Genomic DNA, 18,589 nt, shown 5'->3' with positions numbered 1-18,589 from the left:
CCTGATAAAGAGAGGGATAAAAGAGGGAGAGACAACGTCTGAGAAAAGAGGAGCAGAAGCAGACAGCGTCGAAGCTAGCGTAGTGTAGCTAGCGTATAACCTATAGCGTTGTGGGTGGGTGGAATTGTGGTGGTGGATGCCCCTTCAGTGTCCGGCGCGCCTCCGAGAAGCGTGCTTCGGTTTTCCAAGAAAAGATAATCCTTTTTTCCGTAGTGAACATATATTTAACAGGAGAGTGAGTAAAATATATATGTAAATTGTAATTTTATAATGGGAAAAAAGAGTTGTTAATAATTACACCAAAGTGCCAAGACAAAAACATATTAAAAGTGATTTCAAAAAGTATTATGTCAGGTGGGTGTTATTTTAATTACCATGTGGAATCACCCGAATAATCGTGTGTTGGTGATACGGCATTATTAATATATATATGTATATTTATATATTAAAAAATATAGTAATTGGCTGATAGACACCGGTGTCTCCCCGGTGAACTGGCGCGGGAGTACTAGGTTTTTTTAAATGCTGCATAGTTCGGGTTTTAGGGCAGGTAGTGAAGCCTTAGTAAGTCATAGAAAGTGCCCTAGGAAGTCTCGCCGGCCTTAAAAGGGCGGACTGTGTCTGTTTTATATTTTTCATTAAATTTTGATAATCACTAGTAGTAGTAGTAGTTATTATTATTATTTTTTTGTATTACTGTTATTACTATTGCGATTTAAACAGACAGTTGAGGAAACAAAGTACCCAGAAGGGGGTTAGAGCGACTAAAGCATAAATTAGGAACTAGTTCTGGTGAATGGCCGTATTTCGGAACCAGGAATTTGAAGGCAGGACAACAAGCCATAAGTCCGTGAGTCCTTGGTAATGGGGTGTTTAGGCGATGATGCCTTCTCCCCGTCGTCGTCCTCGAACGTCTTCAACGTCGTTGTCTCTGTCGTTACACCAACGTCCAAGCTTAGAATTGAAGAGAAAGAGGAAGTATCTGAAGAACAACAACAAGAAACAAGTGTTTCAGCAGGTGGTATCAAGTGTAACAGTAACCGGAGAAAACGAGTGGACAATAATAAAAGAGTGGTGCGAGGCTGGCGGAGAAGAATTTGGAGGTGACTCTCCGTCGAAATGCTTGAGGTACGTCCGTCGAGGACAAGACAATTGGAGGATAACGCCGAGTTACGCGGTGGCAAAGACCTCCAACTGCTCGCTCGCGGACGCACAAAAAATAATAATAGTACTAATAATAATAGTAGTAGTAATAACAACAATTTATTACATAAATTATTGGTAAGATCAGACGGAGCGTATTCATCTTCTAGCCTTCCTTTACTTCTTGTGCTTCTTATTAGTTGCTTGATTGTCTTGCCTAACTGTGCATTTGGACGTCAATCAGCGCATCATCATCGTACGTGCCCTGGATGTCCGCATCAGCACGTCCACACTATTCACCGTAAAGAAATAGGACCAAGCCCTGATGATTTACGACTTGAAGCTATCAAACATCAAATACTCACAAAACTTGGACTACGCAATCGTCCAGATGTCAATAAGACATTGGCACAAGTACCGCGACATCTTGCTCTTGAAACTCTTTATCGTGCCGAAGCACAGCCATCACCTGAATATCCTGACATACGGAATACCCTACACGATAATAATAAACGTCAACATGACGACGAGTATGGACAATTTTTTTATGCCAGCGACGAATACTCTTATAATAGGAATGTCAACCAGGCCGAGGAGTCGATGACCGAGGGCGTGACATCCACCGAGAGTTTTAGAGAAAGTGGATACGAAGATTATCGGGGTACAGATGTAGAGATGGATGACTTTTATGCGAGAACGTCCGAAATAATAACATTTGCCGAGCCTGGTAAGTTCATTTTTTATCTTAACTAATTACTTTAGTTTTTATTTTAATTATTTTCGATACCCGATACCTAAAAACTGATACTCCAATTATTGTTATTTTATCTGGTAACTGATTGAGCAATAAATCGCTAGAGAATTTTAATTAAAATTTCCAATATGCAAAAAAATGATTCGAAAAATATTAAATAAAAGCTTAATGGATCAAGTAATATCCGAAATTATAGCATATTACATATATATATATATATATATATATATATATAAAACATGTCTCTAACATTCTCATAGTACATGTGAGAGAGAAACGAGTCATGTGTGGCGCCGGTTAATTATTAGCGTCCGGCTTCTCTCAATGTCCGATTCCCCTTGTTTCTAATAGTCTTTTCACACTCTCTTATTTCCTCTTTGCTCAAGTAAACGCGCTTTTTAATTGCAATGTCAATTAATAAACCTTTTACTTTATTTAAACAATAAGCTTATATATATATATATATATATATATATATATATATATATATATATATATATATATTTATACACTGTAAAAACAAACCGGGGTAAGTCCAGGCAGTGTATGTATTAAAATTTTCGGTTTTAAATTTTAACACCAAAAGTGGTGTTAAAATAACACCGCCGAAGGTGTAAATATTATTTACTGGTGTTAAAAAAATTCCCGGTGTTAAAATATTAAAAATTTTTTTTATATGTAATACATTTTTTTAAAATTTCTATGCCTGGAATTTTTTTTTACACCGAATTAACACCACGAAATTAAAATTTGAAATTTTAACTTTTAACGCCGAAAGTGATGTTAAAATAACACCACCGAAGGTGTAAATATTCTTTACCGGTGTTAGAATATTAAAAAATTTTTTTATATGTAATATATTTTTTTTTAATTTCTACGCCTGGAATTTTTTTTTACACCGAATTAACACCACGATATTAAAATTTTACATTTTAAATTTTAACGCCGAAAGTGATGTTAAAATAACACCGCCGAAGGTGTAAATATTCTTTACCGGTGTTAAAATATTGAAAAATTTTTTTTATATGTAATACATTTTTTTTTATTTCTATGCATAGAATTTTTCTTCCCACAGATTTAACACCGTCTACATTGGTGTTATTTAATTTGAACACCGGTCTTTTTACAGTATATATGTAGACATATTGAGTATCGGATAGTAAAAATGAGGACATGTAGAAAAATGTCTGTCACCATAGGGAGCGGCAGCAAGGCACCTCAGTACACCAAAGAGAGTTGGCTAAGTTGGATAGTGGGTGGTTGTATAAGGGGCGGAGGACGGAAGTGGGATCGCAATGCGCCGGAACGACGTGGTCGGCGGCGATTCGAAAATCGTACGCGGTGGTCGGCCGTTATAACTCGTTGGTTTCCGCAAATAAATATAGCGATGAGTCGTGCAACGGGGCCAGAACCGCGATAGTATAAAAGAGAAGTAGTAAATGTAGAGAAGGGAAGAAGCCAACGGGGGTAGGGTAAAAAATAAAATTTCCTTCCTTTATATATATATATATACATATAGATTTATGTAGATATATATATATATTTTTTTTTTTATAAAGACTTATGATGACTTTTCCTTGACCAATCGTACGCTATGTATTAAGCGCGATTAGTTTAACTGCATAAACTTCAGGCTTTTCTGCATGCTTATTTTACATTAACGTACATACATACTTAAACATATATATAATGAGGAATACAGAAATAAAAAAAAGTTTTATGGAAGGTAAGTAAAAAGAGGGTCGAATGTTAAAGAAAGAGAATTTAATTCACGGTGTGTTTAAATGACGTTTGCGTGCGTAAAGTGGCCACAGAGTGCCTGCCACGTGGCCCTGGTAAACCATCACTAAGTCTCCCTCGCTTCAACGGATCTATAGTTCACTAACTCTATGTTTAACATTAAGGGTAACGCCGTAGATGCACCACGAGAGTTATATGTAAATGTATGTATATATATAGATACGCTAATACGTAAACCAACCGGTGTTTACCGGAAAGATTTTTTATCTCCATAAAAGTCACTTGATTGCTCATAGTTAAATGTTTTAAGGGTTAACTTATTATATGTGTTATTTTATTACCTTTCTTAAGATTTATTTTAAAAGATTAAAAATAAAAACACAGATCGGCAGTTAAGATTTCATTTTTAAAAACTAATTTAAAGTTTTATTTTAAAACGGATGTAAATTATTTTTTACTTAAAATTTTTTTATTTCCGAAAGTACTAGATTTTTTTACTGCTCGAAGTAATGAAATTAAAAAAAAAAATTAAAAGAGTAAGCGTAATTGTTTATTTTATTTATTATTTTTTTTTGTCTTATATGGAAGTATAAGAGCTAGACTAAGAAGAGAAATTTTCTTTCATCCATTTACGAGGAAGCCAAAAGTCTCGGTTGAAATTTTTTGGCTACTAACCAAAAATAATAAATTTCTTCACGTGCAACGATCTGCATGCCATATACTCACTTTTTATTTTCTCCACGATACATATAATTATGTAGTATACAAGTGATATATTATTTTTAAAATTGATAAGATACTGATATGATGTGCATTTTTATTTTATTTAATAAATTATAAACTTTTTTATTCTACTATTTTTAGATTCAGTTTGCTTACATTTTATTAAATGTTACATTAACATTTTATGACAGTCATTTTAATGGGATATTTATTTCATACTGTCGGTAATTCTTGTCCATTTCGCTGACCTATTAAAAAAGTCCATGGGGGATCGCATGGGAACTCATAGGAATCCATGTAGAAAGTATGGAATTATGCAAGAACCCATATTAGGAACTAATATAGTAGTATGGATTTATATACCCGGGTCGAAAAATTAGATCTGTTTCAAAATAAATGATAAATTAAAATATTTTTTATTTAATTTAAATTTTTAAACCGTATTTATTTTATATGGGAATTTAATCGGTTTGTGTCCGTACTATTCCCTATCCAGGCCAATATCAGACTCGTTTTCGTATTATATTTAGCCTGTTTTTTAACGCTTTTAGATTAAAAACAGACTTTTTTGTTATAATTATTAGTCTGTGTTTATTTGTTTTCAGGACAAAACCAGACTTTTTTTTACTATAATTTTTAGTCTACTTTTAATCGCCTTTAGATCAAAAACAGGACTTTTTACAAATATAAATAACAATAATAATAATCTAGATTTATAAATTTATTTTAATTTTCTTGATATTTGAAACATGCAGATGCGCTTTCGTAATAAGATGACACAAGAATTTTGAGGGTTTCTAATGCCAAAATATTTTTCGATTTTATCCAGTAAATAAGAAAAATTTCTTGACATTTTAAGAGTAATTTTATTACTTTTATTCAATATTATAAATATTCAGTCAAGACAACTAAAAAATAAAGTTGTCAAACTATCATTAACTGCCGATATTTTTAAACAAAAGACACTAAGTAAATGGTAATCAAAACACAATCAATTCTGGAACTTTGAATATTTTTTATAAATATTGTCCATAATTACAAATATTACAAGTCCATGATTGAATCTAGTTTTGTCCGTGCAAATTTTCAGAACTAAAATTTTTCCAAGTTCAAGAAATAATCTAGTTTTGTCTGCCCGCAACGCAGTTGTTTTTCAAATCAATGGAACAAGAACAGCTTAAAATTTTTATAAAAGATCAAAAACAGAGTAACTAGTTCAAATACAGATCAGTTACACTAAAATTACATCTAATTTTTCGACCCGGGTATAAGGATCTATGTAAGAAACCATGGTCATCTGGATTCACAACCAGGAAATTGATGTAGGAACTTGGATATATGAATTTCTTTGTGGGAAATTCATATTGGAATCTGTGCTTCTATCTAAGTAATTTTTACAGAATTCGGGGTATCTGGATTTCTATGTTTATCGTCTATTGCTACGCGCATATGAATAAAAGAACAGATTAATAGTCTATTGGCAGGATACTTTTTAACAAAAAATTGATTATCTGATGCCCTTTATCTCAGTATTTGTTTTAAGTTACTGATTTATTAATTAAATCAAGAAGTATTACATCTTTGTAGCAATTACAAATAATTGTAAAAAAACACTAAATTAGGAATCGTACAAAGGTATTGTACTCCAGGAAAGTTTATGAAAACACATACTCTTTTTATGGTGTTTGTATATCAATGACGCTCTTTGTTAATTTTCCTAATTCCTAATCCATACAAGATTCCCATATGGATTTTGACATGGTGCAGATTCCCATGGGAAATTTTCAAAAAAATTCACATAGGGATCCATATACTAGATTCTCAAATGGATTTGCCATGGTGTGGATTCCCATATAAGAGCCCATGTGAGAATCTATATCGGGATCTATGATGGATTCCTATAGGAAATCATATGGGAATCCATCTAAAAACGCCATGTGGGAACCCACATATAAATCTACGCTGTATTCCCATATGAATTTTTTTTTTGATAAGGTGGGTTCTTATTTAATTTTTTTTAATTTCGAATTTTTGAATTTACAATTACTTGTTGTAAAAAATCAAATTTCGGGCTAAACTGATACAGATATGACCAAAATTTTGCTTATCATTTTAGTAGCCAGTTAAATTCTTTACAAAAAAGTTCCTATGACATTTTAACTTACGTCTAAATATTCTGACGTAATTTCAATTCAAAGTAACAGAAAAAATTTCAATAATTTTCAAGAAATTGATCTCTTACATATTTTCTCTATAACTTTGAAACTATCAGACTTACGTCAATAAGTCTTATGATCTTTTTTGTAGCAAATTAAATTTCCAACATTTTTTGTCTGAAACTTTTTTCTCTATAATCTATAGTTTCACTAAAAATTACATTTGACAATGAATTTATTATTCGTCAAGTCAAAAAATTTCGTACTTTTTAATATATCGTGATTTAAAAAAAAAATTATTTTATAATTATATATGATTATGCAAAATGAACGGGTAAAATGGATACTCCTTTTAAAAAATATGATAGTTAATATTGAAGATATTTCATGAATTTTTTGCGGAGATTTTCTCGAGTACTTTAGATCAACAGGAACATGAATTCGCAGTGTTTATGTGAAGGCTGGACACATGAATCGTTAGCTGGAGCAAAAAGCCCTTACTATATCTATGATCATTATACCCAGAGATAATAAAAAAATAAAAAATCCTAGACACTTTAACTGAATATTATTTTTTCGTTACAAGTGCAAGTAAAAATTAAATAGCGTCAATACAGATAAAGTTTCTCAAGTGTAATAACCTATATTTTCCGTTACTCATGCGAACTAATATAATCTGATGTCATTTACATAAAATATAAAGATGTAGAGAAGGATAGTAGAAAGAATCGGAAATTTTGCGGGACACTGCGTAAAGCATAAGAAAGAATTTTAAATTTAACCTTTAGAACCAGAAAATTTTATCGTTTAGTTTTCATAATATTGTTCTACTTGTATAAAGATTTTTTTTTTTTCAGTATGTCCGTAATAGAACACTTATAAATCGATCAGACATCTCTTCTATTTCACAGAAAAGTTAAATAGTTTTTAAAATATTCAGTTTATTAAGATAAAATTTGTCATAAAAATGAAATGAATTTTTCTAACCCGTGTAAGAAAAAATCTTACCGAAAAATTCCAAAAAGATCCGACATGTAGAATTTTTCATTTGAGATTTTTTCGAACCCCAAGTTGAACTTTTAAGATTTTAATATTAACAAAAAAATATTTCTTGGCGCAAGAAGTTTTTTTCGCCTCAAAAGTGTTTTTTTTGCGCAAAAAATTTCATTGGGCAAAAAAAAAATTTTCTTAGGGCAAGTAAAATTTTTTTGCGCCGAGAAATCTTATTTTTCTGTGTAGAAAAAAAAAATTGTTGACTTAGAAATTTACATGAATAAATTTCAAGCCAGATAAGTATGTTTTTAAAACGTAATTTTCAAATCGCCTTTTTTTTTACAATTTTTCCTCGTTCAGGAAAAATTAAAAAATCTTATGTGAAATCACTATACACTGCAAAAAATTTCGGTGTAAAAATGGACCCGGAGAACTTTACACGGCCGTGTGTGTGAAATAACAGTGTAAAATTCTCTCGGTGTAAATTTTCCAACCGTGTAATTTTAACACGGCGAAATCTACTTTTTTGTACACCATTCCGTGTTACTCGTAATTTTGATTAATGAGCAACAAACGATCATTAAATATTTTTAACTACTTAATCAATAACTACATTAATTTTATTTAGATATAAGATAGTATTTTCAACATTCAAATATTCGTATGATTAATTTTCTTAACGCAAAATTATCATGAATTATACATTTACACGTTTGGCGGTGTAAAAATTTTTAATTCACACCGCCTAAATTTAACTCCGAATTTGGTATAATTTTCACACCAAAATTTTTACACCGAGACATTTACACTACACCGGGTCCAAAAATTTTTTTACAGTGTATTGGAAGAGGGAAATGTCGAGAATATACGTTTTCAAAATAATGATTCAAAAATTTTTTCGACATATATCGCTAATATCGATTCATATTCAATGAAAATTTATTAAAAATAAGACAATAATCTTTTTTTTAAGACTGAGAAATCCTGATTTATCCAGCCTCCACTTTGATATTTATAGTGTTTTTTAAATAAAAATTTCCTCGTCTGTATTAATTAATCAATTGATGATTAAAATGACTTTGCTGATTTTAATTTAATTATTAAATCGATAAATACAAAAAAAATTAAGTTTTATTTTAATCTCAGTCTACACAAGTGTTTTTATTAAAATAAGAAACTCAAGGACATTTTTATTGAATTAACTTGAAATTTGGCCACCACCTAGAATATAATTTTTCAATAATATGTTGATTGAAATTATTATTTCAAAAGTAGAAAATCTTTAAGAAATAGAGCTCTATTAATGTTGATGAGGGGTGTCTGTTCATATCTATGCCATACTTTTTTTGAGATAATTAGATATAATTTGGCATGCATTTGCTGGATATTATTCTAAAGATCTCATTAAGTTGAACGTTAAAATATTTCGCGAATATTTCTTAAATTAAAACTTTATTATTTTTCTTATCAACACTAAAAGAATTGTATGAAAAATTTAATTCTATAATTTGGTGCCAGGACGAATAATTTTTTTTCGGTTTCTAAATGTTGTCCGGTTATAAAATACAAAAAAAAACTCAATTTCAAGTAATTATCAAATAAAAAATATTAAAAAATAAAACGTAAAGTAATTTTATTTTTTTCTCTTCGTATTTTTTTGGTTTTTCACCCAAATTTACACTAAATTGTAGGCTAAGTTTTTTCAAAATATTCTTTCCGTGTGACGACATAAAAAATATATAATAATGTACATGTATATATTTTATGGCCACAGAATAAAAGATTTTTTGGTGCAAAAAATTTTTAGCTGTCCCAAAAAATTTTTCGTATTATGAATTGAAAATAAAAATTTTTTGCGCCATTAAATTTTTTGTGATCCTAAGAAAATTTTTGTTCTCAATCCATAATGCAAAATTTTTCTTGCGTCAAGAAATCCATCTTTCCTTTCGATCATGAAGTTAACAGACAGTCAAAAATTTTCAGAGTATCTTTTCAACAAATCAATGATAAAAATATAAAATATAAAAATATGCACATGCAGAAAATTTAAAAAACTATAGGTGTAATTTTTTAAAATATTATTTTTTTTATAATTTATCGTTTTAAAAAAAATCCAAAAACCTTTAGACGTCGGCTAACTTCAGAATCATTGTTTTCTGTGTATCTGAAATTTTATTTGACCTCACATATTAAAAATACTATAAAAACATCTGCAACAATTTATCGAAAATATAAAAGTCAACGTGAAATTATTAAAAAGACACAACAGAGAACAAATGACCTCATTTTCTTTTATTATCGTAATCCTTATAATTAAACTTTCAAAATATACTGCTAACAATTATCTCGATTTTCAAGGATAATCGTCATGGAAATCAAATATAATTTATTAATGTACATAAATATCAATTTTACTCTCCCAAAATGAATCAGTGAAAAGTCCTACAAATCAGTGAATAGTCCTACAATTCACTGATTCGATTATTTTTCACTGGTTCATTTTAAGAGAGTACGCATAATTAAAAAAATTGAAGCATAAACTTTAATGAAATTAAAATTTGACTATTTAAAAATACACTAAAAAAATAGCAGAGTGAACCTGCATCAGATGACTGTTTATTTATTTGATATCCTCGGAGTGAAATTTACTCCGAAAGGGAGTTTATTTTAATATTAAAAGTCTGAATCGGAACGAATGCGGATTAAAATAAAATCCAGATAACTCTGAAATTACTCCGCTGAAAATACAAACTCTCTATAGAATTTTCACGTTGGGTTTTCCCACTTAGGTCCCACACAGAACCCAATGGGGAAAAAGACTATTATTTTTTATTTTCACGTTGGGCTTTCCCACTAAGATCTCCCACAAGCCCCAATAGGATAAAACTTACAATAATTTAATTTCTTTTCGATTTGAATTTCCCAATTGGGTTTTTATCGGGTCCTCATATGGATTTTCCTAGTGGGCATGCCTTATTGGAACCCAATGAGGTCCACATGTATACTCTGGCCGATCTCACAGTACTTTCTAGTCGGATATATTTATTCCGTATGCGAAGTGATTATTTTTCAAACTCCGAAACTCCAAGTGACGAAGAAAATTCGGATTTCAATAAAAAAACCCAAGTGATGGAATGAATTCGAATTTGAGTTAAAAAAATTTCAAAATACAGTACCAACTTTTTTTTTTAAAAAACCTTAATTATGTTTTGATAATCGCGAAATTATTAAAGTTTTGATATAAAATTTCCCGCATTTAAAAACTAATGATTAGGGACAAGATTTTTGCCTCATTTTTGAAATGAGTAGTTCAAATTTTTGATATTACGGCGAAAATATTGGTCTTATAAAAAAACTTTTTAAACAAAAGTTGTAGGAAATTTAATTTTATTAAAAAAATGTCTCTTATAATTTTCTTCTACGATCAATATTTTTACCGTAATTTAAAAATTAAGATTCATAATGAATGATTCAAAATTTTCTTAATTATGAAAATCTTAATTTTGAAATTGCGGCTTTCTTATTAGCCCTAAGAAAAAATTACAAGAGACATTTTTTTTATTAAATTAAATTTCCTACAACTTTTGTTTGAAAAATTTTTTAATAAGACCAATATTTTCCCCGTAATATAAAAATTTCACACCATTAATTATTAATTATTTTTAAATTAACGCAAAAATTCTGGTCCTACTAACGATACATGAAAAAAAATGATTTTCAATTAAAGTTATGGTTTTTTTTCAACTATCAGCTTTAAAATTAATTGATTTAAGGATAATAAAAAAACAATTATTTAATTAAAATAAAATAAAATACATTGTGATTTTATTTCTGACATTTATTACTTGGAAATTTAAAGTAATGTTAAAATAAAGTAGACAAATAAGTTAGTTTGCAATGACATTTATATTTCATATTTTCGTTTGATATAAAATTTTTAACAACCAAGAGATTTTCTTTAAATTTCCAGAAATATTTTCAATAGCGTATGTGGGTTACAATTTTGTGAGAAAGATATTAATTAAATTAGTCGCAATTAAAATAAAAAGAATATATATATGTATAACTTTATGAACAAATTTTAGTTTGGTCGCATTTATAATGAAAATTTTTTCCGACTTATGTTTGATATGCAATTATCGAAATTAAAAAATCAACATAGTGATGATGCCAGTAATGGAGTGAAAATAATTAAAAAAACAGTATTTATTTGAAAACAATAATTTGCATTAAAAGTTTCTAACGTTTCAACTCACCCTTGTCTGTCTGCTTCACTCCCTCTCGTTGTCTAGTCACCGCTGGGTTTATCCACGTCTGGAAAAAAAAGAGAATCGAATGACGATTGAAGTATATAGAGGAGAAGTTGCCCTTGGGACGTGAAAGCAAACCCCTCGAGTATAACTGAAACTCTCGCACTCCCTCTTGATAAAATTCACGGTCTACTCTATCATGAATACAAAACTCTTTCCCTTTTAAATCTATTTGACGCTTCGATCTATTCCATTCCATTCAATTATATTAAATTATATTATATTTCTGAATAACCAATCGTGCTATATATAGATGACAAACTATCGAGTACGATGACTTTTTTGAGATTTATAAGTATTGTTTTCATTCAAAAATATCTAGAAACAAAAGTATATTTCGTGACAGGGATGAAACAAGACGATTTCAGACAAGGGTGCAGTTGGCTAACATCACCTGCAGTCTGAAATAGTGTTTCATTCTGTGTCACACCACATTTTTCATGATAACCAGCATCGAAACTTAGTTCGTCTCTACAGCCAATCGAAAGAAGCTAATTTCAGTCCAACGCCGCGAATGAATATTAGCAAACGCGTGTGTGAATTGTGAATGTCTTCAGTTAGCGGGTAGAAACCCGAGTCAAAAAACAAATTCGGATTTCAGTCTCAAAGTTCTCAATGAGGTTTTTGAGGATCAATTTAGAATTTGAAGATTGACAACAGTATAGAAAGTTATCCTCATTTATTCCTTAAAGTAGTACGCATTTGAACCTCAAAAGTCTCATTCGACATATTCTCTCCCCTCCCTTTTCTATCTAAAATTTTTCGAATTCAAAAATATCTCTTCATTTGTTGAGGATTTTGAGGCCTTGGTTATAATTAGGGACAAGATTTTTGCCATATTTTTGAAATGAGTAGTTCAAATCTTTATATTACGGCGAAAATATTGGTTTTATAAAAAAACTTTTCAAACAAAAGTTGTAGGAAATTTAATTTTATCAAAAAAATGTCTCTTATGATTTTCTTATATAATCAATATTTTTACCGTAATTTAGAAATTAAGATTCATAATGAATAATTCAAAATTTGATTAATTATGAAAATCTTAATTTTGAAATTATGGCTTTCTTATTAGTCCTAAGAAAAAATTATAAGACACATTTCTTTTATAAAATTAAATTTCCGACAACTTTTGTTTGAAAAATTTTTTAATACGACCAATATTTCCACTGCAATTCAAAAATTAAGATTCATAATGAATGATTCAAAATTTGATTAAATATGAAAATCTTAATTTTGAGATTACGGTTTTTTTACTAGTCCTAAGAAAAAATTACAAAAGACATTTTTTTTAGAAAATTAAATTTCCTACAACTTTTGTTTGAGAAATTTTTTAATAAGACCAATATTTTCCCCGTAATATAAAAAATTTCACACCACTAATTATTAATTATTTTTAAATTAACGCAAAAATCCTGGCCCTAGTTATAATTTAAAATCGATAAATTATTCGCATTTGGACCTCACAGTTGTTATTGAGGATTTTGAGTACTAAAATAGAGATACTTTCTGGGCGGCAAATAAAACATCAAAGGAATTGAGGCTTTTAAGGACTGAACTAGAATTTGTTTTTTAACTCGGGAACAAAATTGTTTTGTCTCTTAGAAAGAAACAAATAATGTTTCTTCCCGCTGACTGAAGGTATTGGTAATTGTAGTATCGGCTTGAAATTAGCTTGTTTTGAGGGGCTGTAGAGACACTGAAACTTTAAGTTTCGATGCTGGTATCATGAAAAACTATTATCATTTACAATCATTTTTATAGAACTTGATCACTAAGTGAGAGCTGTCACGTACATTAACAAAATTAAAGTATCAAAGCTGAAATCAAGAGTGAAACTGGTTTTCCGTGGGCAGAAACATCATTCGTTTTTTCCCAAGGGGCGAAATAAATTTGTTTCTGCTCGCTGACTAAAGGGATTCGCAATTCACACATACGCTGATATTTGTCTGTGGCATTAGCTTGTGTCGACTGGCTGTACAGACTTTGAAACTTCGATGCCGTTATCATGAATAAAAATTTTTCCTCGTTAAATTATTTAAGTTTGCATATTTGGAATACAGCATTTTATTATTGGTGTCTTACTTGTCAAAAATTAGCCTGGTTTGACTGGCTCTAGGCATTAAAACTTCCAATCAATAATGCAAGTAACATAAAAAATCTACCCAATGGCACGTGATAAAACACGATTTCAGACTTTGGGAGATATCAGTCGCCTTCGGCTCGGGCAGTCAACTTCACCTTCGTCTGAAATCGTCTAATTTCTTCCCTTGTCACACAATAAACTATTAATAATTTCACTATCGGTACTCATATCATTGTTTTTAATTTTCCCAACACAACTGTCAGTTTTGTTGGTTATTAAAATGAAGCCCGAAACAAGTGTAGCGGGCAGAAATTGCTGTTTCCTCCTTAGGAAATAAATTGATCAGTTTCTATCCTGAATCGCATTGGTTTGAAATTGCCGCGATCGACTGACAAAACTCGCAGTTTATATGCAGATAATATGAATTTTTATTTTATTTTAATATGCAAATTACACACTATCGTAAGGGAAAAAAAATTAATATTGAATAAAGTAGACGGACACAAAAAAAAGTATGAAAAAAAATTAGATAAACGTCCCGGTTTTATTTTTATTGTTGTAAGTGCAATACGAGAGTTGAGCAGGTTTACAAAACGTATAAGTCTTCATCCCTCTTCTTGTTCTAAGTGCGTCGTGTAGTATCGATTCTCTAACAGAAGCTTCGATGTTTCTTGATACGCTTTCATGTTTTATTATTGATACTTTTTTTTTACATTATTTTGTTTTGCTCGTTTTATTAAAATTTATAAAAATAACGATAAAATAAAAATAAAAAAAATATGTGATGTAAAAAATCGAATAAAGAAAGTGAAGAATGAACAAATTCTATCAAGTTCAATCTTCACAAAGAAACTTTTTCAATTTTATCGGTGGTTTTTAAAGTTTCTCATAAGTTTATATAAATTTTATGCAAACTTACTTTCACTTTTCTTTCAAATTTACAAAATGTTTTTACAATAAAATTTTGAATAAAAGAAAATAAATATGCACTCTATTGTAATAAATAAAGAAATAATTTTCTGTAGATAAATAAATAGCTTTTATTTATCACAATGATGTATAAGAGATGAATTATGTTAAATAGGATCTAATTCAATATAAAAGTTGTTGAGTTTTCAGAGGAAAGTTTAAAAGACTGAAGAGACAATTCAGGGTTAAAAGTGAGTTTTCACTTTTCCATTGTTCCTGTGCGAGTGACGATAGAAATTTAGTTTTTTCTCACTTTAAACTCTCATTCAATACGACAAGAATTTTTATCTTTTCTCTTTCGTTTGCACTAAACAGTCCACGAGATTCGGAGAATCATTATACTTTTAAACTTTGGACTTTGTTTAACACGGAGTAGAATTATCTGTCAATTCAAATACATTTTTATGTAAAAGTTTTTACATGTTTTAAGTTGTTTCAAAAATATCTCTCATATCACCCGATTTGAAACTAAAAATTTCAATGCCTGTTTTACCCGTCAGCACAATACAAATTTAGACCAATGCGATTAAGGGCAGAACTGATCAGTTTCTTTTAGGGAGAAAACTCATTAGTTTCTGACTTAATTTCATCCCTGTTAGAATTGCATTTGTTTATTGTAGGCCTCTAAATATTTATGGCAGTTCAATAACCGACCGAACTGACATTTGTGTTTAGAAAATTAAAAAAATAATATGAGTTCTAATTAAAAAATAGTAAATTATGCACTAAGGGAGGAAAGTACGACATTCCAACCTGCGTGTGTATAATTGGCAAATAGGAATTGGTTTGGCCTTCCCCATACAAAGTCGCCGAGCTTCCAAATTTTCCCATAGATCGGCCGATGCCTGGTTTGCAATGATTGGCCAATAAATGGCTAACTATACTGGCCCGTGCATGGTGAATCATTGGCAGCCGTATTTTTGTTTTTAAAAACGGCCCACAATTAACTGCCGTTCGTTGGCCAACGGTTTGATCGAGTGCTCTTGATACCAAGCTTTGGCCAATGATTGATTGTCACAATTGGCCAATGCTTGGCCTACCGTTATCATCCGATATTTAGCCGATCTTCGGCCGATGCTTGAAAATTGACAGCCATTCACGACCCAGTAATGGGCCGATTCTTTTTTTTTTGCATGGGTCCGTCCTTCGTAGTGAGTATACAATTTTTACCAGATATATACCTGAAAGTTCAAATCTTGAAGAATTGAAAGTTTTAGTGCAGGAATGGTGAAAAATTGTGGAAATAATAATAAGCCATTAACCTTTTGTCCATCGCGTATCCTTCGCCGAATATCGTTAGTCGCACGGCGAAGGAATCGCCGCAATGTTAATTTTAGCGCAATGTTGCCACGTCCATTTCAAAGTTTCACTAATTTAGATCAGATTATTAATTGTTTTAAAATACATAATTTCTATGAAATTTATTTATTATTTGTACGACTAGGCGCCATATTTTTTAACTAATTTAATCAGCTAAGACCATTTGTGATAAATATGACAACGTTGTAAATCAAATTTTACTTACGAGATCAGTCGCACAGTGAGGGAATCGTCGCGATTTCACGATTTATTCGCATCGACATAAATTAAGAAAAAAAATAAAGCAACTATAATTATAGAAACTGTTTATATCGATTAGTAAGACGTTAATATACGAATTGCTGGATCGGTTTAGGAAAGTAATGATCAATTTCTCTAAAATTGTCATTAAAAAAAAGGGCGGAGATTCTCTCATAGTGCGAATTCGGATATTTAAAATGTTGACACGCGTAAAATCCGCGGACAAAATATCCACGACAAAATATCCCCGCGACAAATTATCTTTGAACTAAATATCCCTGGATAAAATATCCTCAAGATTAAATATTTTTATAACGAAATCATTTGAAAAAATTAAAAAAATTTTAACTAAAAAAAATTTTCTTATAGTTTAAAAAATATGTATTATTAAATGAATATTTAATACTAATTGCAATATTCAGTCCATAAGTAACTTAAAAATTATTCATGTAGAATTTGTGATTTTCGAAATTTGAATTTTGGCGCCATTGATTAATTTAATAGTGTTGCATCACGTACAGTTAAATCTATGATTTTCTTTGAAATGGTATAGTACTATTGCAAGTGCATGGGTTTATATATTTTATAATTATACACACATATAACCTGTGAAAAAAAGGTACAGTACTATTTCAAGCGTATAGGTTTATATAATTTATATTTCCACAGGAAAATTTTGTCGTCGGACATTTTGTCGCGGATATTAACGCAGGTAACCATTTAAAATACAGCATTATTTTTTTGCCACGCTATCGGTCAAGAATTATCCTGTTTTCACTGTCTTCAGGCATTGGAATTTCCAGTATCAATGCAGGCAATTTGAAAAAGAAAGTCTGTGGCACGGGATAAAACACGATTTTATATTTCGGGTAATGGCAGCCCTTGCCTTCGGCTTTAGCAGTGAACATCATCATCTGAAATCGTCTTGTTTCATCCCTTGCCACGCAATATACTATTTACAAAAAATATATATACATGTATGTATATGTATATATAATATAATTTATTAAACAAAAAAAAAAAAAATGATTTCCATTTATAAGATTGAAAAATATTTTAAAATAAAAACTTTATTTTGTGTCATTTTTGTTAGTATATATAACAATAAGGGTTAAAAGTCTAGTGTTAGTATTATATTGGGGTGAATTGAGATTGAAGAAAAGGGAAAAAATAAAGGGTGAGTGGAAAGAATTTGCAGACACGAGTTTTTTATCTTGATGTCAGTTGGCTTTCCTGCGGTGTTTAAGCGTACAATCCTTTAGGCTTCCGGTTTTAAATGTGAGGGAGTGGCTGGAACAACTAGAGTAGATTCACATTTCGCAGATAATCGCTACTATAAACTCGACCTCTACGAGAAAATGAGTGTCTTATGATTTTTATTTTTTTTTTACTAACATTATGTTTCCTTACCTCCTTCATATTTTAAGCATTTATTTTTTTTTACATACTCAAATGTTTTACGCAAATATTTTAACAACTATATGTTGGATGTGTCATAAAAACTAAACTTATCATAAAAATTTATTACAATTATTTTAATAAAATATGTGCGCAGTTATTACTCTCTTAAAATGAATCAATAAAAAGTACTGACAATTAGTGAAAAATAGTATTAAGTATAGCAATGATCAAATTAGTGATGTACTTTGAATTTTTCGTGCAGTAAATATTCACTGATATTAATAAATTATTCAATATTTTTACTACTTGAAATAGTAATCGTTTAGTTTTGTGATTTTCTTTTTATTAAATCACCCCTGCTTTCAAAAAAATGATAGATTCTCTGAATTGTATATGTATATATATGTAGGGTACACATCACTTGTAGAATTCATTTATTCTCATAAAATCTTAATGAGAATTTATGAGGATCCGGGTCAAAAAAATAACAAATTTAATTTTTTTGACTTAAATCAGTCGTAATCAAGACACAACTAATTAAGTTTAATAGTACATTGTGTGGTACGGAATAAAAAGAGATAATTTTAGATGAAGATCAGGTTGACTGACTCATATAAAGCCTGAAATCGTGTTTTATCGCATGTCAAAATAGTATATTGTGTGACAAGGGATGAAAAAAACCATTTCAAACCAGTGTGAAGTTGGCTGCCCGGGCCGTAGGCGACTGTTGACATCACCGCAGTGAAATCGGGTTTCA

At 30.1% G+C, this 18,589-nt stretch overlaps 1 protein-coding gene across 1 annotated transcript in view; it reads left to right on the top strand.

Moving 5' to 3' along the window:
• The first annotated feature begins 161 nt into the window (after window positions 1-161).
• Window positions 162-18,589, top strand: part of LOC130665057 (inhibin beta chain) — a 78,649-nt gene continuing 60,221 nt past the window's right edge. Inside the window, exon 1 of the mRNA XM_057465310.1 lies at window positions 162-1,870. Within this exon, the coding sequence (XP_057321293.1) occupies window positions 1,120-1,870 (751 nt within the window). The 5' untranslated portion in view covers window positions 162-1,119. The remainder of the gene's footprint in view (window positions 1,871-18,589) is intronic.

Source organism: Microplitis mediator, chromosome 3 (genome assembly GCF_029852145.1).
Source record: "Microplitis mediator isolate UGA2020A chromosome 3, iyMicMedi2.1, whole genome shotgun sequence".
Taxonomy (NCBI): domain Eukaryota; kingdom Metazoa; phylum Arthropoda; class Insecta; order Hymenoptera; family Braconidae; genus Microplitis; species Microplitis mediator.
This window is presented reverse-complemented; position numbering and strand designations above follow the sequence as displayed.